At 34.8% G+C, this 24,029-nt stretch overlaps 1 protein-coding gene and 1 long non-coding RNA gene across 2 annotated transcripts; both read right to left on the bottom strand.

Moving 5' to 3' along the window:
- Positions 1–438: 438 nt before the first annotated feature.
- Positions 439–16,384, bottom strand: LOC120342387 (phosphatidylserine synthase 2-like). Its single transcript, XM_039411196.2, has 10 exons — positions 15,960–16,384; positions 15,216–15,317; positions 14,008–14,158; positions 12,106–12,240; positions 7,541–7,705; positions 6,991–7,109; positions 4,515–4,629; positions 3,838–3,980; positions 2,461–2,643; positions 439–825 (listed from the first exon to the last, which is right to left on the bottom strand). The coding sequence occupies exons 1-10, from the start codon at positions 16,046–16,048 to the stop codon at positions 633–635; spliced, it is 1,395 nt and encodes a 464-aa protein (XP_039267130.2). The 5' UTR covers positions 16,049–16,384; the 3' UTR covers positions 439–632.
- On the bottom strand, positions 9,055–12,094 carry LOC144420879 (uncharacterized). Its single transcript, XR_013474785.1, has 2 exons — positions 11,118–12,094; positions 9,055–11,021 (listed from the first exon to the last, which is right to left on the bottom strand). It is a non-coding gene; the product is annotated as an uncharacterized LOC144420879 (long non-coding RNA).
- Positions 16,385–24,029: the final 7,645 nt, after the last annotated feature.

Here is a 24,029-nt window from a genome sequence, read left to right as displayed (position 1 = left end):
TCAGATTTGGAGATTGAGTGGTCAGCTGCCAAGCCATACACTCACAGATAACGACGGTACCGTACTTTGACATCTAGAATTCCTGATCTTTTGAATAGATTTGGTTGTCACTCGGCATCCTACTATGATTTATTTATGCTTTTTTTTACTTGATAAATAATAAAACTTGACTATGACTTATCTTTGTACATATGAATACCCAGGTTATCAAACCTCTTAATTTCTCGGGTATTTGTTTCTAATAGTAGTATACAAGGATCTGAGAAGTGAGTTCCAAATGACAGAGGTTCTCATATGAATTCTGCTGACGAGAGGACAAAACTAAGTAAGAGCATCTAGACAATTAAGTGTGACGCGCTAGTCTTTAATCAAGTCATTGTACCATAATGATTCAGAATATAGACATATTTGCAAGGGTTAGGAGTCAAAAACCAGAAACTCATTGCATAGCATTTATTATGCAGCAAATACTTGAGGTAATTAGCAAATTACATTCTGAATCTATCTATTTCTCTCTCAGAGTTGGTGGATAGCGTATGATCCAAAAGTTTAGTAATTTTTCAATGATGGGCAAAGTTTGTCAAGATATGGTGGACCAAATGAATACAAAAGGTGTAAAAAAAGATGTCGATTCAATCTTGAATTGCATGATGTGTTCCATTGGAGTGAATATCTCTTCGTCGAACATGTTTTGCCTTTCTGTTGTTATCTAATAAACTTGTTGAGTCAAAGCCCACTTCCTCATTGCTGGTGGATTCTCCTGCATCACAGTCTACAATGGCCTTTGAAGTAGTTTCTTTGACCATTGCTTTAAACCTCGGAAACCTGTTAAAAATATATGAACTGCTTTATCAGTTGATGTCACTTATATACAAATAGGTAATTTTGTATAAAATATTCTGGTTTATCTTTGGAGAGATGGACTGAGTATAGGAGAAAAAGGAGGGATGCACTGTCCGGTGGTAGGGTTGCAAAATTGAATATGAAGAAACATGATATTTCCGTTGCCTGATCTCGTCAATAAATTATTAATTGTGGGGTGTAAAATTCTATGCTTTAGAACGTGGTTCCTTTTTAGAGTTTTAGAGGACCCACTATTTATTACCACAGCTTATGGCGACCCATTTAATTTTTATGACATAACACAGAACACAACAATGGCTAATCATCGCAAAACTACAGTGTTTCCTCGAAAATAAGACCTGGCCTGAAAATAAGATCTAATTTCAATTTTAAAAATGATTTTAAATAAACCCTAACCCTTAAAATAAATTTAAAATGTGTGGGAGAGGAAAGGTTCAATAACCTGAGGTAAGGTGGAGATCACACCACTATTCAAGATTGTGTGATATCACAATTATGATATTTGTCACTTGATTTTTTGGACCTCCTGAAGTATGCGCACCAGTGGCGCACAACCTCAACTCAGGTTGTGTACCAGGTGAGGGTTCAGGTTATGCGACATCTTGGTGCGCATACTTCGGGAGTAGCGATTTTTTTATAGGAAATACAAATAAAAACAATGTATGTCGGTTTTCATATAATGTTTATTAAAAAATCTCGTGCTTTTCTACAATGTAATTTTATTTTTAATGTATGAACACAAAAGACCTCTTCCAAAAAAACATAGTGTTATATAAATCTAAATCCTGTCTGAATTTCAGGGAAACACGCTAAGAAGTAAACTGCCTGTTGAACATGTTTATCTTTAGGCTAGGACCAGTGAACTGTTTTTTTTTTTTTTCAAGAAAAGCTAACAATGGTAAATAAACATCTCATTATAGAAAGCAAAAATAGGAAGTGTGTTGTATTTCATATATAATTTTGAGACGTTTCTTGCAGTCAAGAAACAGAACAACAATAAGTTGAAGCATAATAAAAACCACCACATTTTTTTCTATTTTAACTTCCATGCTCTATCTCACTTTTGAATTAATAATGGAGCAAATCTGTAATATTTTAATATTCTGGACTCGAAATTAAAAAAAAAAACTGATGGGATAAATAGAGTAAGATTTTAAATTTTTGCATAGGTAGAAGCAAAATTACTATTGCTATCTACATTTTACCACAAACTTTGGGTTCCGGTAATATTCCGATATCATAGATTTTTATACAGTGGTTTTCATATAATGCAATGTGGTAATAAACATTCTCAGGGTTCCCCGTTTTTCTGTTCTGTGAGTATCATCAGAAAAGCATTCAAATATATTCAAATTTCAGGTCAATGTTCACCGTTTTCTCGTTGTGGTGTCAAAAGTATCTGAAGTCTTTGATTTTACAAAAATTGGCGTCGCGAAAAAAGGTGGGGAACCACTGCATTGGATCTCTATAGTTTCAGTAGCTCTTGGCAATTCAATGGTCATCCATATAACTTTGCTTTGAGTAAATGTCCATGAAAAATTTTATGTTTCTAATTCAACATAAGAAACAAATAGTTCACCCTGAGACGAAACTCACTTCATCTGAAATTTCCATATTGTCCATGCGATGTATAGTAAAAAAGCACCTCCCCAGAAGGCTTTGATATATCCTGGGAATGGCAGTGTGATAGTGTTCCATCCAAACTTAACAACCATGAGGAACTCTGTTGCGATAATCATTACAACCATCCATGCTTGTTGACCGAATTGATGAGCAACTCTGTATTTGAGATATCAAGAAGGTTTATCATGAATTTTGCTTAAAAAAAAGTCTTAGCGAATCTGAATTGGTATCTGTGAATATAGTATTGAAGACTTCAAAATATGCAATATAATATGATAGTGGTTCAATTTACCTGAAAGGAAAGTCGAGACAAATATGGACCAGGTTTTCCGCTCATACACATATCTATCTGAATTAGCCAATTTTGGATTACTTTTTTGTCAAGTTTCGAGTACATATGGATGGCTACTGTGGATAACAATACTTATTGCAATACCACTTGTTATTTTTCATTTCCTGAATATTTTCATGCTGTTTTCAATGTGAAAAAGTTGATGATGTATTTCCCGCCTTCGCTCAAGAGTTGTGTTTTGTTTTATTAGCATCGCATACTTGCATTGAGGATTTAAGTGTATTTCATTTTCTGCAACTTTACAGCATATTGCCGGATGAGAACAGAAGGGACCTAAGTCACATTTTTGCAATATTCACTTTTTTCAATATTTTGGGGTTTTGAGCCATGCTCTACAAGGTGGTGGTCTTGAAATCCTGAATTTCTCAATAATAAAAATTTTAGCTGGACTTAGGACTGTAGAAGTTAAGAACAGAATGGGCCTAAGTTCAGCTAAAATTTTTAATATTATGAAATTTAGAATTTCAAGACCACCACCTTGTAGAGCATGGCTCAAAACCCCAAAATACTGAAAAAAGATAGTCCCAAGTTCTAATATGATGGGCATGAACATCAGAAATGAAATGTCCAAAACTTACATCCCTAAAAATTTCTTCAGTGCAACTTAGGCCTAAGTCACCTTGTTTTACCTTGCATTCCATACAAAAAAACTCAGAAGTTGTTGAGAACAGAATGGGCCAAAGTCCATTATGGGGTTAAAAAAGCAGGAAGGAATTGAAGCTGAAGTGCCAAAAAATATTGATTACAAAGATATTCACATCCACATTAAAATAACCAGAGCTCAGGTCTTTACTAAGTGTGAATATCTAGAAATTCAAAAATAAAAAATTCCAAATTGTTTTTGGCGTTTTTCTCAAAACTCAAAATTGTGACTTAGGCCTGTTCTGTTCTCATCAGGCGATTAGACATTATAATAATGCAGGGAGTATAGAAAATGCATAATATGGACATACCACTCCTTATAGTGATTATGAAGAATATGTGAATAGAATGCATACCCTCCCATGTAATCATACATCTCACGAACTGCAACACCTCCCCACAACCAGAAAAACACAAGTCTGGTTAATACAAATGGGTGATCTGGCGGCATCCACAGCACAAACTTGAGGTAAAATGTGTTTAATTCGGCAAGAAGAATCTGCAATAGCAATAAAGTTGTAAGTTATATGGTCGACTACCGAATTGTATAGAGTCATTCGACAATCGAGGTATCACTCATCACTGTATTTGTTAATTCAATTTCTTGATATTAGATATAATTCAAACTAGTTCCATTTACAAAAATTATTATTCAGAGCAAACAAAGCCACACAGGTCACAGCATTGCCAAAAAGGCCTGCATTCAATTTCACTGTTCATCTGCAACCTGAATTTCAAAATTTGAATAAACAGTGAATGTGATTCAATTCAGAATATACTCCATATCTTATTTAAGAATATATTCAGAATACATGATTCCGTTTTGGCCATCTGTGCCTACGAGCAGTAAGCTTTCGAGTCCACTTTTTGATCAGTATTTTCTGGGTCTAGCATTGTACTCCTAACTAAGTATCCGAATTATGATATGATGTAAAGAAAGCATGAACAAAAAACTGTCTTTAGCGTATTTTGAACCAAATCTTATGCATGTAATATTGATTGCTGTCAGATGTATATTTTGAAAGAATCTTACCATTAACATTTGGAAAGACACCAATAACCATCTAAAAAGATTCTCTGTTGGTTTCCATTGAAATTTCACCCAACTATAAGGACTGAATTGTCCAACTACTCTTCTAACTTTTCCTCTATAAGAAAAATATAAAATAAAAATGGAAATATGTGAGATTAATTTCACCTTGGTTGATTACAAACGGTTAATATGGATCCGAGTATATGGATGTCAAGACTGAAGACTAAAACACTGTATGATACATACCAGTTGCCATTATATTAAATTCGTCGCTGTCTCTTTAAAAATATTTCGATTAGTGATCCAGGCCTACTCAGTCAATTTATATTGGTTTACAAGCAGAGGTGTTGTATCTACTTTGGCTCTTATTACCTGAGCAGAAGTGAAGCCAAGGTTGTCTTGTTAATTTCAATGGGACCCTTGGATAACTTGAAATTGTCCATGTTTAATGAAAAGCATAACAGTGCATATTATATAGATGGGCATCTGAAATATGGGCTAAAATTTTGAGCAAGTTATGAAAACACGAAATCTTTTCGAATTCGCCCAAATCAGAGACAATTCATATCCTTCTGGTTTTTAATTTCCTTTGGTTTGCGCTATTGGCTATACGCTTTGCTTGTTCGAAAAATGAGAGGTACTGGTACCCAACATGATGAAATTGCTTTCTTAAAATGACCCCCGATTTATGTTTAGTTTATGTAATGATTGATGTATGAACTACTTATTAAAATGGTGTATTAAACTATATTTGGGTTTTGTCCATCTCTCAGAATTCTTTGTTATTGATCTTATTGCTTGGATGATGTAATTTATTAAAGTATAAGGACACAAAGCTCATATCTCATTTTCAATCTAATGGGGACAATCCTATATATCCCATTTGATTAAATAGGCAGGGTTACCATATCGTGCTTATTTCTAACATTTGTGCTTATTTTCTGGCATGCGTCTTATTAAGTAATGATGTGCATATTTTTAAGAAAACTGCTTATTTTTGAGTTGTGTGCTTATTTTGTCCTAGAAACATGGACGACTCGTTCATGTCTCGCATATAAAAAGCTTCCGTGGAAACGAGGGACGAATTTTATCATTACCGTATATGTAACACGTAATCACGCCTCTCTGTGTTATTATTGTGATGTATCAATTATCCACAATCCACTGCTACCTCGTGTCTCGGTCTTCTTCACTCTCAGCGCGAACTTTTTTTTGTTAACAGTAGGTTTCGCGGGTATTTCCGAGCAAACTGTGACACAGTTACAACAGCTGCTGCTGGGTTTTTAAGGGATAACCCGTAATTTAGACAATGAGTAACCGTAAGCACGAGTTCCGTTATGATTATGAAAAAGAATTTGCTAACGTCAAACAAAGTCGAACGGTTAAGCGACAAGTGCTATGCTCACTGCTGCTATTGTGCCAGCAATATTAATCTAAACCACAGGTGGCCAACTTTCTCTCGACTGCGATAGACTAAAGTCTTCAACATAGTTCGCTATCGACTAATCGGTAATAAGGTCATACACAAAAACGAATGAGTATTGAATATACAGATAACTAACTCTACACAGGCATAGAAAAGATCCACTGCTGTCAATAAGCTCGGCACTGTGGGCGCATTCATGAAACCGTCACAAAAATTTGTATTTTTGTAAAATTTGTATGTTTCATTCAATTTGATTATGTAAATGTATCTGGAGTAGAAGTTTAATCATTTATTTAAATCATACAATTCAGATCTGAGGCCTGCTTCATTTTTAGATGTAAGTGGTGAAACTATTTTAAAAAACCTAACCAAGTATCCATGTATTATCTAAACAGCGAAAAATAAATAGTCTCAATCCATAAGTGTTAGATTACCTACGGTAAATATCTAATTTATACTTTCATCCAAGCCCAAATCACTCGCTTGGAATTGAAAAAAAATTGGACATTCTGTTGCCACCGCTATTGTGGCGAATGAAATTTATCATACTATACTGCAGAAGTTAAAGTGGAATCGTTCGTCAGTCAAGACACATGGCATTGGCACGTTCACGGGAAATCTTTTTTACAAGCAGAACTTTCCCAACTACAAGGACTGCAAGGTAGCGGCTTCCGAGAGTGAGTGGGCATTCCATATTGCAAATTACCAGCAATCATTTCGTCCAATGATTGAACCACGTAACTCATCGAACAATCTTTTTTGATTCTCAGTAAAGCCAATATTTAAAAGTGTGTGTTTATGTTATGCATTATGTTATGCAACCTTGTTTGAAGCGACTTCTGATAAAAAAAACTTTGGAGTGCAGAAGAGAAATGGATATGATTTCTTTCTCATTTTATTTTGCCAGTGATAAATACTCCCCCAAAATAACCTTCTGACACCCGTGCTTATTTTTGGCTTTAGTTAGATGGTAACCATGATTGAAGAGATGAGAATTATGATTTTAAAAATTTCTTATATAAGAAATTATATGAAATATCTACTGTTTACCTGTAAGATGGAATATGCCACAGACCCTGCCATTTATATTCCTTCACTGAGAGATATTTGAGACACTTCAGTCCGAAGTATATGCCAAGACCATTGCAGACAATGAAGTCTAAAATCCACTGATAACAAGGAAATGAAGAAAACTATTACAAGTGACAGCTTCTAATACAAATTGATTTAAGTGCAGTTGACTGGAGAATCATACTCAATTAAACATGAAGGATCATCAACGTCTCAACGAAGCTACAATTTAAATATAACTTACAGCACTATAAAGATCGCACAAAATATAAGACCAAAGGATTCGCCTTTCTGCAGTGTGAGCATTCAGCTAAGCAATTTTGCAATATTTGTTTAAATGTAATGGAATTGTTATGTAGTGGCTCAAAATTTGGCGCCTCATGCTAAGCAGATGGGAGGCAGTTGTTCACCAATCACATTAGGTATTGGCCACCTTATCGACTTTCCTCTTCATCAGGATAAATATGAAATGTCTTATCATGAAAATAAGGTTGGAATTGAAAATAAACAATTTCAGTAATAAGCTTACGTGATCCCACCAACATTCGGAAAAGTTTGGGAGTTGATGTTCAAGTGTGTACTCGAGTAATTCAAACACAGCACTGAGAACTGTTGTCATCCAAATGTTGCGAAATATCAATGCCTTTAGAAACCAACCAATGAAATGAGCAGCTACAAATCCATCCATTTTATCCTGTACAAGAAGAAATACAAAGAAGACTGAAGGTTGCTTTTCCAATAAGTAGGTGTGTTATAGTGTTTTACACCTTTTTAAAAAACATATTATATATTTGTTTCAATATGAATACAAAGGGCATGAATATAAGGCTGATCATGAGCAAGCCTGGATAAGAAAATTTCTAAAGATCCGAACGGATGAATATTACAGGGTGACTCAAAAAAACAAAACACAGGTCATATGGAACATATTCTAGTGAGAACATAAGTTTTGTGTTAAGCGCCTTAGATAACTGGAAATTTTGGGGACAAATACACAAACAGAGTTCGAGCATTAAATAAATGTTCTTTATTTTCATTAGAAAATTTATGAATTTTGTATATATAAATAAGTGTTAAAATAAATGGCATTTAGTGGCAAATTGGGTCATTTTGAATACATCTCTGCTAAGTAAGTCAATTCCCCATAAGGGTCTAAAGCCCAGATATAATATACCGGTAGGCGGTAATATAGAAAATGGTGTTACTTAAGAAATTTAATTTGGTATGATATGCTGTAATAGAACAATGAATACAAATACAAAAAATTTGCAACATATGGTGCATGGCAGGGTTCTAAAAACTGAATATTGCATAAATATTTTTACACAATGTACGGTAAGTTCAGTCAATGCAAAGCTAGCATTTGGAATTTTTTCAGCTTTTGCATTATATATACCGTATATGTTCGCGAATAGGCCGAGTTTAAAACTCAAAAAAAAAAGTTGCCAAACTAAGGGACCGTCTTATTCGCGCATAACTCAGATTGCACCAAAAAATCAGCTCATTCGCGCATCAGAGTTTGATCACGCAACGAGATGATATTATGCTGACTTGCCGGTAATTCCAAAAGCTTCAAACCATACCAAGTTCTCACGATAAAAAGAGTGCACGCACACACACAATCGCGTGTGAAGGTGGATTGTCTTATCATACAGCTGATGACGCTTGTACAGTCTGTGATTGGTTTGTTTTCGTTCGCTTGTGCAGGTGTGATTGTCTTTTCATAGGCAATTAACGGCGCGCGACTTTTAATCACCTTTACGATATGTTATCCGTTAAGGGGCTGTGATAAGGTCTTATCGAAATTAACCGCGTTGTGGACGATCAAAGGAAATTGTTTTATGCTGACTCAGGGACTCTCTTAAACTCTTGACAACAAACCCTTCCATTAATACAAATCACGACGCATGAAAAGCAATAGTCTTTATTAACATGAATTTACAAGTAAGAGTTACGAGTAAGAATCTACGGCCGTCGCTAACAAACAGAAATGATAAACGTGAGAAATATTTGTGTTACAGCAATTTTGTTTTCTTTCTGCGCCTTTCTTAAGGCGTCTGGCGTGTTAAGATTCGTAGCGATTTATAAGAATGTGTTAATACAGCGTTATTTCTTTCCTTGAAACGGACAAGGAACGGAATTAATCGCCGTTGTGGCGATCAAAGGAAATTGTTTTATGCTGATTCAGGAACTCTATTTTAAACTTCCGACACGATCACGACGCACTGAAAAGCAATATAGACTTTATTTAACATAAAGTAAGAGTTACGTATAATAATCCACCTACGACCGTCGCTAACATGCTGAAACGATAAACGTGAGAAATGTTTGCGTTACAGTAATTTTGTTCTCTTTCTACGTTTTTCTTAAGGCGTCCTGCGTGTAACGATTCGAAGGACCGACCGGCTTATTCGCGAATTTTTATAAAATCGCCATTTTAAGGGAGTCGGCCTATTCGCGATATAGGCGTAATTTCGAGTAAATACGGTACTAGATCTATCTAGATCAGTGGTTCTCAAACTTTTTTAGTCCCAGAGCCGCATTTCAAACCTTAAAGTTATTAAGAGCCGCACACAAACAACGCAAGGTAAAATAGCAACAAACCTTAAGCGCGTAATTAAAATACAAAGTCATCGTAACAACAACACACGTAAAAACTAGGGCTGGGCAAAATATTCGAAAAAAAACTGGACCGACCGTTCCGTAAATTTAGAATCGTCAAACCAGAATAGGTATTTAAAATAAATTTCTCAGATTTTAAACTCTGATTGCTTGGTGACATGTCATTAGTCATTTCTTGCATTACCGAACATAAAGTTGATTAAAATTAAATGTTAAAATGACTTTTCGGCGTTTCATTGTGAAAAAGGCGATTTTAGGTGGTTAGAAAACTCTAGTTATATAAGTAGCATGGATTTAAAAATGATCAAAAGTTTTTCCAAAGGCTGGTATGAGTTACTTGTATGAAAAACACTCATTAAGTTGTAACCAGATATGAAATGTCATGTCCTACTTCATTCAAAGCACTTTGTATTGGCTCTTTAGTGATCCCTCCCTCCCATCCTTGGCTAAGTAATGTTTCGAATATGTAAACACTTTACTCAACCATGCATGGCCGTTTAGCCAAGAGTAGAACGTAAAGAATTTTGTTGTAACAATGCACACTGACTCGTTCACGAATTGTTGCGTCTATTATCATCGAAAATGATTACAATTGTTGAATTTTGAAGCATTTGGGCAGTAATATTTAATTAAGCCTTAAGGGATGACATATTCAAGATCATTGAGTAAAGTGCTGAGTTTGCAAATTCCGTAAAGAAAATTGAGCATTACTTAGTTAGTATTTTAGTTATATTTACCATCGGGGTGTTGTTTTGTTGTAAAAAACGTTAAAACTTGAAGGAATTAGTCTTAATTAGCGTCTGACCTTCTATTAAGCACAAAGGCCTAAAAATGCCAATTTATTTATTTGCTATTTTAAATCAACATTCAGGATTCACGCAATCGTAAATTTGCTAGGTTTATCTATCTAATACTAAAATAACACGAACACTATAAAAAAAGCGTGAGAAACTCAATTATCATTTTAATAAATATCTCTATCTAATAAAAATCTCGGTCACCGTTCACTTTAAACAGGCACGGTTAATTTACAAGCGGTGATAAGAAAGATCAAATCCAAGGCAGAGGATAAAACTCAGAATTAAATTATTTTGGTTTTGAAATCAGCCCTTAATGTACTCAACAGCTGTCGCTGATGTTAACGCAAGGGTATACTAGAAATATAAAACTTTGATATCCGGCGACCCCTCATTCTTGCAAAAAAACGGAAAGGGCGGGAATATAGAATACCAACTTTAGGATATCGCCGCCGAAACGATCGCGTTGACAAAGACAATGAGCGATTATGATGAAATTAACCATTAGCAATAAAAAAACGCTTTATTGCTGACTTTCCAATGTTTCTATGTATTTCCAAATGAAGTATCGACCTCCGACGTTCTGGATACCTGTTATGTATAAAAATATATATATTTTCAGACTTTTCGGTATTCGTTAAAAATATTCAAATTATTCGATTCGAAAAAAGATTCGATTTTGCTCACCCTAGACTAACAGCCATTTAATTTGGCTTTGATTTCTAATAAGTTTGTCAAAGCGGGTCGAAATCATGAAGGATGCAAGGTGCAGTAGCTGCTTGAGATGATCGCCAGATATTTCGGGACTATTTTCGATTACTGGAACAAAATTAAAAAGCTCTATAAATTAAAATATTCATTGAGTTATTTGATTTATACATAATATTCGGAAATGCGACAAAAACTGAAAATCCACGAAAGCAAGTCAATGATTACAGTCATGTCTAAAATATTTCCAAGCGAAAAGTGTCCGAGTGGCCGCGAAAACGCTACTGTTGCGTCACTATTGCATCTTGTAGATTACTCAACGCTATGCAAATGAACACGGGGGAATCCATTCGACTAACTAGTAGACTTCCGCATTTTAATTTCAAGTCAATGATTAGTTTTCAATGAAAACTTTTTTTGAAAGTAGTTAATTTTTAAAGCATCCACAAGAGCCGCAGGAAAGGTTGTTGAGAGCCGCATGCGGCTCTCAAACCCTAGTTTGAGAACCACTGATCTAGATACTATTTTGTTTTTTTATTGAAATTTCAAACATCAATAAAATAATGTATCATTGTTTCGCTTCCTTTGGAAAAACTTCCGAACACGTTTTTAAACAAGCATACTTGCCAAATAACCCTTTTTTCAATTTGTGAGATGTGACATGGCTGTTAAATTGACATAGTTACAAAAGCCTCACATCTCAAGGAAATTTTACAACTGCCCTGTCACACACACAATGATGTTCAAATTTATTATCTAGTAAGAATACCAGTGAATAATTTACATTCATACAATTTTCATAAAAATACATATTCCAAATAGAAGATATCATTACATTAATAGCATGATAAAAAGAAAAGTATTTAAAAATATTTCATAGGAGAAATTCTGTAACTTATCTTCTTCTAATAAAAATATGAAAGTTGCTATCAATAAAAATAGAGTCAAATATTGAAAAATTTTGTACCATAACATTGTGCAATGGATCACGCTCATTCTCTGCATCCCATATTGTACAGTTGCCGCCGTAAGCTCGAAAATCAAGAGGTTTGTTCAAATCAGGATCAATATATGTTAGGAAAGATCGTGCATGGTCCACAGACTGAATTAAAATAAATATTAATGAGTAAACAATGATAATAAATTTGCCTGTAGCTCATATTGTGACAGGATCTCTTCTACCAGAAACCTTCCTACTTTTAAGATTATGAAATACTGCAAAAAATAGACTAAATGTGGACTTTGGTGCTATACACTACATATTAAAATAAAAGCATACAATACTTGTATTGTATCACAGGATAGTCTTTAAATTGTGGTTGAAATTACAGATGCCAAAAAATTTATTGAAATTGTGATAGATTCTAAAGTTAAGATAATCAAAATCACTTTTTCAATGTATAATTTGACATTTCTCAGTGACCTTTAGATTTACATCAAATTTTGCATACATCCGATTTGGTTCCAAAATAAATTCATTGGACTAATCAAAATCAAATGCAAAATGAAAGCGTAGAATATTGATGTAATAAAATATGGATATTCCTAGTAAAGATACAATCTTGGCAATTAGAAATATATCTTATGTTAAAATTTAACATCTCAATAAACAAAACTGTAGCGCACGTGGGAACCGGGACGTAACGATTTGTCTGTTAATAATTTATCTGCAGTGTAACGTTACTGTTGTGTTTACGACAGATGCCAAAATGGGACACTTTGGTATATTACAGAAAGAAAAAGAGCTATTTCAAACAAGTTATTACTGTATCAAGCAAACGACATAAATACCAGTAATTTCATACAGGCTGCATGACATTTTACGATTGCTCATTCGGTCAAATTGGAATATTCCCTTTTATGTGTATCATACATAACTATAGATGGGAAGGGTTTATGAATTTTTTTTGCTGAAAGTTATGACTTCCATTGAAAGTTAACAGGCAGGTGTGTACGTGAATGCATGATTTTGCCATGTTATATTTGAAACATCACTACAATAAAAAATGATGCAACATTCACCACAAGTCACAACAGTTATATTAGCTCCATAATTTTCACAGTCGCGCCCAAATTTAATTTTAGATTCATCTATTATCTTTTAAAAGATTAATTACTGCACCATTCCTTATGTTCATTCCATTGTTGACATATACAATGCAAAAATGGCAAACATGAAAGATTTTAAAGAAAGGATTATTGCTTGGAACGGAATGGAATACACATGTTAATTCAAGGCGAATACCGATGATAAACACTAAATATAAGTAGTTCAAAACCCACTAAAGAATAATACTATATCCCATAGGGGTAAATTTAAGTGATAATATTATAATATATGTAACTATTTTGAATATTCACATGAATTACACAGATTTATTGTAAAATATAATAATTAAACACAAAATATATCGTAATGAATGGCCTAAATAAACAAAATGTTTTAAACTAACTAGCAGATAAATACAATATAATACTCTTTTTCAAAACCACTTCAAAGCAAAATTTATATTGTATTTTATTAACAATGGTTTAAATAAGTGGTGAAATTTCACAATAGCTCACTTATAAGCATATGTCTAACAAAAATATAGCAAGCTATCGAAGGAATATTTTCTGTTGAAAAGAAACACAAAATCTCTCAGATTTCAGAGTAAATTTCCTAATATTGTATTGAATAATATGACAGACAATCTAATGAAGCTCAATGCCTGAATACGACATCCTATATTGCACATATAATATTGGTAAATGTTCAGTCTTAAATGGGCACAAACTAAATGTTTTTAGAATTTTCACCTGGATGTAATGTAACAGTATTGTATTCCTATTCAGGATTATTTTTGAAATTGTTATTTGCACTTTTTACCTGAAATAACATGAACAATATTCCTATTTCATAAAGTATGCTCGCACAGAATACAAATCTCCATAATATAGGATGAGGTCTTTTGAATGGTCCATCCTTCACTTGTGTTACACCGATAGCAAGAAACATAAAAACTCCAGCACAAATTCCTCTGCAACCAAATTAATCACATAAGGTTAAAGCATTCACATCTGGGAAAACCACTTCCCATAACTCAGAAATATGCTATATATGGTAGGGTGTATAAGTTGATTCTGAAATTTGCTAAAAATGGATTAAGAAAATAAACCTTGGCCTACAAGCTCTAGTGAGATTCTGAATACAAAAAAAATTCAACATATCTTTTCACTTGTCAATTATAAAAAGTAAAAGAGATATAAATTCATATGAATACTGATTGTTGCAATAGCTATGTGAACATCAAAGTTGCTTTTGCTTCAGGGATTAAAGTAATCTGATTAAATCATCATTAATACATAAGCTTATTGTTTTACATGGTCACATATTCAATTGATCACAATAATAAATAATAAACCGATATGAGGTGATAATTGCTGTGTTATAGAATCATGACATATCTATGTGATTACCCTTGAAATCCTGCGACTATTAAAAATGTCAAATGAAGTTTGCCAATATGACTTGATATTACATGGTGGCATAACAAAGCTGGTAGAATAAATCAAGTAATAATTATTGGTAACCAACTGGTGACCAAACTATACCAAAAATCAGGCATGACTATATTGCTTTAAGATGGTAGTCAATCTACTGTATTTTTACTGGTTTGGTCTAATATTATACCTCTATGATTATCAACACCCAATATTTGAAACATAGCTCTACAGAATCTGTCACTCAGATTCAACGATCAGTATATTTACAGTTCATCACAGCCTACTCCATTTACTACATCCTGAATAAAATGTGTGGGCCGGTATATGGATGCAATATGGCATTGGAATGAATTGTGTTAAAATAATTAGTATGAATTTAAACAAATATTGTATGCTATGCCGAAAAGAACTGAAATCCTCTAAATAATTATATTAATATACTAGTACAGAAATTTATAGCATTAATTTTTATACAACTTCAAAATATTCTATCCCGCCACCTGTGATTATGTATAGCCCATATGGTTTCACCTTTAAATAAATTCCCAAACAATATATTTTTAAAAAAATCCTAAAGTTCTATAATTTTACCTCTTAACATTGTATTCGACATCTTGTGATTCTTCTTCAGTAATGACAGTATAAGTTAAAAATGAGATAATAATTAGAAGAGAAAGAACTGTGTGTGTCCGCCTGTGTAAAAAATATATATCATAACAGTTCAAATCAGTAAATATAATACAAACAATATACAATTATATTTTAAAGTCTTATGAATGAATTTATATTTAAATTCCAAATAGAATTTTCTCAACACAAGAGTGGTATAGTCACATCTTCTAGTCCAAAACTTTAACATTGAATTTAATTTCTAGGTTTCGACAGGTACGAACCCAGGATCTCAGTACCAAACACAATAAGACCCTGAAAAATACTCCATAATAACTAGAACAGAAATTGCTTGAAATACAGGTCTATTTAGCATAACATAGTTCTGTAAAAACTGGTTAATATTCCAAACTTCATATTCCTAGTGAATCTAAGACTAGCATGCCACACAAAAATTTCATAACATTATATATAACGTACATCTCATGGAAACCGCATCACAAATATTGAATATATTTCATCTAAAAAGTTCTAGTTAAAATATAGAGTATAAAAGTAAAATTGAGCAAGTTATTTTGGCTTTTTAATTAAAAAGAGAAGAACTAATTAATGATACGAACAAAGATAACAACCTGAATGAGCCTATTTCAATGCATGAATTACCAATTAAAAATACTAATATATTTCATATTATTATATTGTTAATGCTATATATTATATTCCTACCACAAAAATGTGTTTGTTCCATCGTCATAAACAATGGTTTCCGAGGACCGCCGACTCCGCCGCTCCTTATAATGTTGTGAAGATTGCATCGAGTCAAAACTCAGAGAACATACAGATTTGTGAACCGTCTTGCTCGACGTCCGCGCTTTATTTACAGACGTATCAAACAAAATATCATTCTCTTGGGAACATATCGATATTTGTTTGTTTAATTGACAGATAGAAGTACTCGATTGACGATGGCCATACACTGATACACGTTGCTAATCAGCGATTCCACCATGGCAACCAATCAAACGACATTCCAGTTTATATGGACCTTTTGGGTAAGTGGTCTACTTTTTTAGTAAAAATCACCAAAGTCCCGTGGCGGTAAGCATAAGATTCTTGACGAACAGAATTTATCAAAGTGGATTTTCCGCTGGGGAGATCCCCATGCTGCTCTGTAGTGCTACTCGTGTTCGGATGAAAGTTGCTCATGGTTGGCACTCAACCGGACATTGTTTTCTGAAAACTTGTGGTTGTCATTGAGAATACAAATTTAGGCTTAGCTAGAGTGAAAATAATATATATAATAATAAACACAATTCCTTGTCACAAGGTCGATTACTGTATGAAATTTTGAAACGTTTTTTTTTTTTCAATTTACGGTTAAATATTTTTTTGTATGAAGATTTTGTACCTATGACGCAAAATAACAATCCTCATAGAACTTTAGAGAAAAATTTATAACATATCATATCTAGGAAGTATACGCTGTCCCTCCATACGCAGATTTTAAGATCATTCCATGTACAAATATTCGTAAGTTTCTACAAGTCAAGTAAGTTCTGTGGAAGTATTGATACCGGTATGTTAGTCGTTGATTGATACTTACATCAGTAATTTATAATAAAATATGTTGCTCTTTGTTTGAATGCGGAATTAGGGCCATGCCTTTGGTGGCCAAACATCGTGATTCATATAACTTTGCTGTCGTCATAGCATTTTGAGGTGAACAAGGTTCGCGGAAATTTTAATGCATTAGAAGGCGTTGCGAGCTTAAAAGTTTGGGATGCACTGCTATGAAATACCACGGCGGATATAAAAATGTGAGATAAACTGTCGGAATATACTTTATATAGGCTACCATATCTATCATCTGCATGTATTTAAAATGCATTGATACGGGCACATTGAATTGTCTTGTTGTTTTCAACCTAACCCGCGGTTGCTTCGACAAAATATAAGCATTACAATTCTGAAATACCACCGCATTCCGAGGACATTAAAATGTGAGGTAAAGTGCCAGATTATTTTTATTCGTGTTTTGCGATTTCGTGAATTCGACAAATCTGATCTGTTTCTGCAACACTGACTTAGCTCTGTTTTAAAGATTTTACCATCAGAAAAATCCCTACGCCTGCGATAAAAAAATACCGAGTAAAATTCATTTTAGTTACATAAAAATCGATTGAATTTACCTCACATTAATTATCTTATACAACTGGCCCCGTCGGTAGTTTTAGAATTGATCAAGAGGTACATCGCGCCCACGAAAGCTACGCAATTAAAATGTGTGCCGGGGGCACCAGAAATTTTTAGTTTCCATTTTCACAAAAGCGTTTTTAATCTGTCGCAAGCCGTTTGAATCATAACTTGTTTTGTTCAATTTTTAGTATTTTATATTGCCACTCTAAATCTAGATTTAGGTTGCTTGCAGATTTACTCCTTTATTTATCTTTAGCATCTCGTCGCCGATGATTATAGTAGGGCGGGGGAAGATAGACACACGGGGTTAGATGGACACTTTTTTTCAAATTGACCTATTGGCGACATCTTATGGGGCTTGGTTCTACAAATGCCATTGCCGAGTTCGTTGCTAAGGAGGGAATTCGTTCTAGCCATTTCGGTTCAGCGCTTGGCGTAGTTCGTCAGTGGTGTAGCTTTCCACGTGGCTTGTGATTTTTGAAGGGTGAAAAAAAGGGCATTTAGTAAGGACACGTTTTTCTTGGAGGCACTATATGCTCATTTTCAGCGAAGGAACTCTGAATCGCGCGTTTGTTGGTAAGTTTATACTTACTGACAATGATTTAGAACTAAATGAGCGACTTGTGCCATCTAGCAGCTAACTATATCTTTCAGCATGTGATCATGTAAAAATGGGGGGGTTATGAGGGGGTAATAAATTTCTTGCGTTTTTCGGGCTTATATTTACTTTTGACCGTTCAAACCCGTTCTTTGTGAATAAGATACCAGAAAGTCTTCTTTTTAATTTTGTTATTGCTTTTACTTGTCAAAACACTTCTTGGATAATCTCAATAATCTTATGAAATTATGGGGGGTGGCCAACTTACCCTTATGTACTATCATGTTTTTCCAGATGCAAGTTTTGGATGCACGGAAAACAGAAAATCCTAAAGAATGTTGAGAAAATACCAAAGAATATCAAACAGAGGCAAATAACAAATAGAGACTACGATGTACCATCTCATGAGGTTAACACCACGACAGAGGTAGAAAGTGTCACAAGTGAACCATGCTGCTCTGTGCTCTCTAACGATTTTTTCAAGTAGAACTTCACCAGGAGTTCAGTTAGTTTCTGATAAAGTCAGTGATTCTTTGAGGCAAGAAAATAGCAGAGACCTGATAGCACCAGTTTATCATTTGAATATATTTGCCTCTTCCAGTAGCCACTCAGAGAGCCAAGAGGCAAAGAAAGCCATTCAGGCAGGAATTAGAGTGTTAACAAGTGAGAAATATGTAGCCGAACTGTCAGCACTCGCAGAAACAACGCCACCTAGCTCGTTCAGGAAAACTACAGCACTCGCAGAAACGATGTCATTTAGCTCGTCTAAGAAAGTTGCAGCTCCCAGGAAGAAAAAAAGAAAATAAACGTAAGAATGAGCGACATGAAAGATATTGTTACAGTAACCTCTGTGCTGTCTGCAACGGCAATTTTTTTGACGACGAAGAGGACGAGGGATGGATTCAGTGCCAGAAATGCCAAAAGTGGCTTCACGATATTTGTGCCGGGATTTATGGAAAACACATTGTGTCCTTCCAATGTGATGACTGCTCTGCTTGAAGCTTTTTTGTATAAATATTTTTATTCGAATGTAAAATTCCATGACGATAGCTTTCATGCTATCCCAGATGTTCTTTTGGTGTTATGATTAAGATTTGTGTGAAAGTATGATCAAATAAAATTTGGCTGCTTTACTAGGTGGTGTTTTATCATACTTTCGTGAACAATTATATGGGTTCACAACTTCAAAGATTTAAGGGGTAAGATGGACATAGGGGGAATTTTCGAATGCCTCAAAAATTTTTCCAAATACATTGCTTATTTTGATATTCTGATAAGAAATAGAACGCAATACTAGTATTTTGATGCGATTTTATCACATGTCCGTCATATCCGACCATATGTCCAACTTCCCCGAATTTTTTTTTCGTTTAAAAACGTTTCTGCTGTTGCGATGGTTGGAGACCGGCGGACGCCGCCGAGTGGCTAAAAGGTTCAGCCCCTTATGTTTGTACTTGCAAAGTTTTAAGAATATTTGAAGAAAGGTTTTCGAAATATAGATAATTTTCAATAAGGGGGGCCATCATCCCCCGCCCTACTATATATAACAACTCTTTTTTTCAATGATTTCACAGTTCCGTATACAAGACATATATATGTTGAGGAAAATTTGTTACTTGAGGAGACTAATCCCCGACCTAAAAGTGTAACACCTCGAGCTGACGAAAACAATCGGCGATTTAATAGAAATTTAGTCGAATGTTAATATCGACTTTTTCATTGTCCTAAAAATCCTTTTGTTCGCAATCAAAGTATATATATTTTATATGCAATTAAAAAAGAAAGTGTCTAAATCTAGAAACTTGCTCACGGGCCGGATAAAACGTTGCCGCGGGCCGAATGTGGCCCGCGGGCCGCAACTTGCCCAGGCCTGCTCTAGTGCATTCGTTCTCCCACTGCAAAATTTCGGTTTGATTTATAAACTATCCTGTATTTTTATTTTTTATTAAACTGTTTGACGACAGCTGGTTTAAATCACTTAGGGCTGTGGCTCCTAAACTATGTGCCGCGATGTCTTTAGGTGCAAAAAATATTGAATAAAAAATATAGAAATTAAACTCATTCAAGTATACTTTGTAATGTTCCACGCTGTCGAGTTTAGTCAGTACGGCACACTATTTATATTGGTGGTAGTAACTCGAAACAGTGCTACGGGGGCCAGTCAGAATTTTCAAAAGGCAACGGCTTCTGAAACGTTCGGCCTGATTACGCCGACTTTTCAGCAGATAATCATATTTCTGTCGCATAAAATATTCAACCCATGACCGATACCTCATTGTCGATACAAACCATTAAACCAGGGGGGAGGGGGTGCAAATTACGCCCCGCGGGCAAGATCTGGCTCGCTGAAGTGTTTAATCCGACCCACTTGTGCCTGCTAAAATTACGACTGTAGTTTTTATTGATATAAATTTCCAGTACATCAATTTCAGTACTTAAATCCAATTATTCTGTCTATACTCACGTCAGTCGCTAATCTTCCAATGTTATTTACTGCATCTTTTGCGGCAAATACCTATTGCTTCATATCAGTGAAACGATCAGGCAGGCGATTATCATTGATGCCAGCCATTTTTTTGTAAATAAACTGTTTTAATTCACAGTTTCATATTGAATTTTGAACCTCCGGCCCAGTAACCAAGTCTTTACTTTTACTTAGAAAAGTATGGGGCTCCCGAAGTATGCGAACCAAGATGGCGGACATCGGAATGTAATATGTGTACTAGGTTAGGGTTAGGCCATAATTTTAGCTATAAATACTACGGGAGGCTCTTGGCTAATCTTTGAACTGATAATAGGACTAAAATAAGGAAAATTGGAAAAAAATTATCGCCTAACCCTAACCTGTTAGTGCTGTTACCCATGTTACGTTCCGATGTCCGCCATCTTGGTTCGCATACTTCGGGAGCATCGAAAAGTAATTGCCCACCCCTGCTTTAAAATGTTGTGCCATTTTAATTGAATTTAATGTTACTTGCGGTTGCGCCAACAATAAAGCGCTGATACTTTTGCATTTTGCGTTTACGTTTCAAAGGTTATTTAAATGTTCGAAGTGGACCAAGTTCGAGGGAAAAAATTTCGGGAACGCTGACTTAGGGATAACATATATATAGCAATAGAAATTTGGACAATAGGGTGAGTGTGACGTCAAACAAGTGTTTATAACGTTACCAATGCATGCCCTCCCTTATGTTATTTGTAGTCGCTTTGGGCTTACCAGCCATACGTCTCGGTTTAGTCGGGACATTCCGATTTTGACAAGCTGCTCAGGCGTCGCACCCAGTAGATTTAAATGTCCCGGTTATGGAGTATGACATATATATATTTTTTTTCATTAATTAGATCTTTTTTTTTACATTTTTTATGGAGCCAGTCCATTCAGCGCCTATTTACGCCTCAGTATGGGAGAACTAGTATATATATATATATTTCAAAATTAGTATATATACCGGTATGTTTGAATTATTCAAAATCCACGATAGAAAGTGCACGTTTTTCAAAGATTTGAATATTATAACTAAGCCTCGGAATCGAACCAAGGTTGTCCAATCCGCACTGTCCCATTTTCGTTTCATATATATATACGAGTATATATATGGTAAGCATAAATGACCACATACAATTGTCTCCATAGTGGTATTTTTTAGATGTAATGTTTTGATGTCCACTTTGAGCATGAGGATAATAAAATCCCGCACAATAGGAATGACGATAAGATGGCGGTCCACCGTATAATAATCAGCGATATTTCGTTTGGTCGAGTACAAAATTATCTCGTCAATTAATCTTTCAGGATGCACGGACTTGGATGTTGGAGAAATCCATACACGATATGCGGCTACGAAAACCACCGAGAATGTGGAATCTAGTGGTATTCAATGCTAGTCTGCTATTTATATCACTCAAGCAAATGCCGCATCAATTTACTATTTCAATGAAAAAAAATTCCGTCTATGACTCATCGGATGTTCCGAAGCGGCGTCTTTATTATGTGCATACGCTTTTATCGCCGAATTGCACAGCTATTTCTATTATAATATTGATGAATATCAGATCGTGTGCAGGTTCAAAGCTCGTAGGACACAATTATGAGCGTGAGGAAAGCTAAACTCCTCGCCGAGGGGTTCAAGCAGCGCTTTTCAGCGATGGCTTTATCCACCTCCCACGACCTGCATGAGGTTAATAAAATATTTCCAAACCCGACTGACGACCGGTCGAGAGAAACTCTCTATATGATTAATTATATATATACATATTCATTCAAAATCGGATAATCTCAAGAGGTCATTGCTAAATACAACGGTAATTACCCTACGTGGCGTCATGGGCCTAATATTTGAATGCTGCTAGATTCAGTACAATACTGATATGTCTGTGGTGGCATGCGGATTCTTCACGGTCACATACTTACCGCTTCCCTCACCTCCATAATATGTGCATATGGAAGCTATTTCCATACTTGTCTTGAACTTAGAAAAAAAAATCCTAAACTACTATTCACACTCGTACAGCAGCAATGAATGTTCAAGAACCTACTACGCACGTCTCTAACTACCAATTCGATCGCTTGGCGCTAACGACTGATATATATCAAAGTGAGTAATATAGGACTTTAGAAGGACTGTACAGGGTAATTCTTATTCAGAAAATGTTTTGCAGACATTGGTATTGTTGTTTGTCAAGGTATTCCGAATAAAGTCATTTAGTTTTTACTAGAATCACAGATTGTTTGGCTGCAGTGTTTTTGCTTCCGACCCGTGGATTGATTTCCCATTTGATGAAAACTGTCGTGTCCTCAACCCTAAAAAATTGCAAGTTCCTCATCATTAAGCAGTATTATACGAAAGGATTCAATATTATTTCGTTTGTTCATTGAATTCCAAGAATACTGCGTGTTGTGAAATAATTCGTATTTTAATACAAATGGAATGATGGGAGCAAAAGAGCTTTTGAATTATTGTATAGATTTTTCACAGAAGCAAAGCTGATTCCTTGCTACTAACATCAAAACATTTCAGTCGATGTGACATTGTAAATATCAATGCCAAATGTATACTGAGTTCCTTGTTATGGTGAATTAGCGAATTGGATTACGTCTTAGTAAATAAAAGGTTTGCTGAAGCTCCCAGAATGTAAGTTTTGCATTATGAAAAAATGCTACAATGATGGAAAACAAAAAATGTGTTTTAAAAGAATACTTTACCTTACATTGAAACTACTTTAAAATGAATGCGTGTAAAAGCGGTCATTTGCGACCGCACTTCCTTGACTTGTAATTATTCAGTAAAAATCAGCCAAGGATACGCATGGCCATAGTATGTTGCTTTATAATTAGAAGAATATTTAGTCTTGCTATGAGCGTATTATTGCGAATATTTGATGATAGATATTGATGTTTGCGTCGCAGGAGTTTTCGTAGACTACGAGATATCTATTTTTAATGAAGTTTTGATTAAACTGGTCGTTCCACATTTTCACGATATCCAATTTCTTGACAATTTCGATCTTTCCTCGATACATTGAGTTAATGAGACCGCACGACACCTACGTACGACTTGACAATGTTTATAGCAATCCTCGCCTAATTTAACGAATTTCATCATAACGATGAAAAGCCGCCCTATGCGATCATTACACCGTAAGATAAATACATTCAAGGTATACGATGCAGAAACTGACGCCAGTGTTCTTTCTAAGCGACAACTAAGCCAAATTTATAATTAATAAGAAATATGGACTATGTTCGGTGATGGAAATACTTCACCTACATTTAACGTTGGTTTTTAAATCTGCGCTCTTTCTATTGTTCCATGTAAACGAATACCGAGGTCGCTTGATAGAATTTCAATGGCCCATTCATTTGACTCTGATTGAACATACCGTTCTGCTATAGAATAGTCTCGCTCACTGTTCAGGAAGCATATGGTATAGTAAAAACAAAGAGCACTAATGAAGCAGATGAGCGATAGGTAGTGCAAGTAGTATAGAGTGCAAGTAGTATA

This window comes from Styela clava, chromosome 3 (genome assembly GCF_964204865.1).
Source record: "Styela clava chromosome 3, kaStyClav1.hap1.2, whole genome shotgun sequence".
Taxonomy (NCBI): Eukaryota; Metazoa; Chordata; class Ascidiacea; order Stolidobranchia; family Styelidae; genus Styela; species Styela clava.
The sequence above is the reverse complement of the archived record's forward strand: the minus strand, read 5'-3'. Positions and strand labels throughout refer to the sequence as shown.

Coding starts and splice junctions, on each gene's coding strand:
- LOC120342387 (XM_039411196.2), bottom strand. CDS start 16,048: ATGCAATCTTCACAACATTATAAGGAGCGGCGGAGTCGGCGGTCCTCG. Junction 3,981..4,514: donor TGTCTTTCCAAATGTTAATG/GTAAGATTCTTT, acceptor TTGCTATTGCAG/ATTCTTCTTGCCGAATTAAA. Junction 2,644..3,837: donor ATGTATGATTACATGGGAGG/GTATGCATTCTA, acceptor TCTCAAATACAG/AGTTGCTCATCAATTCGGTC.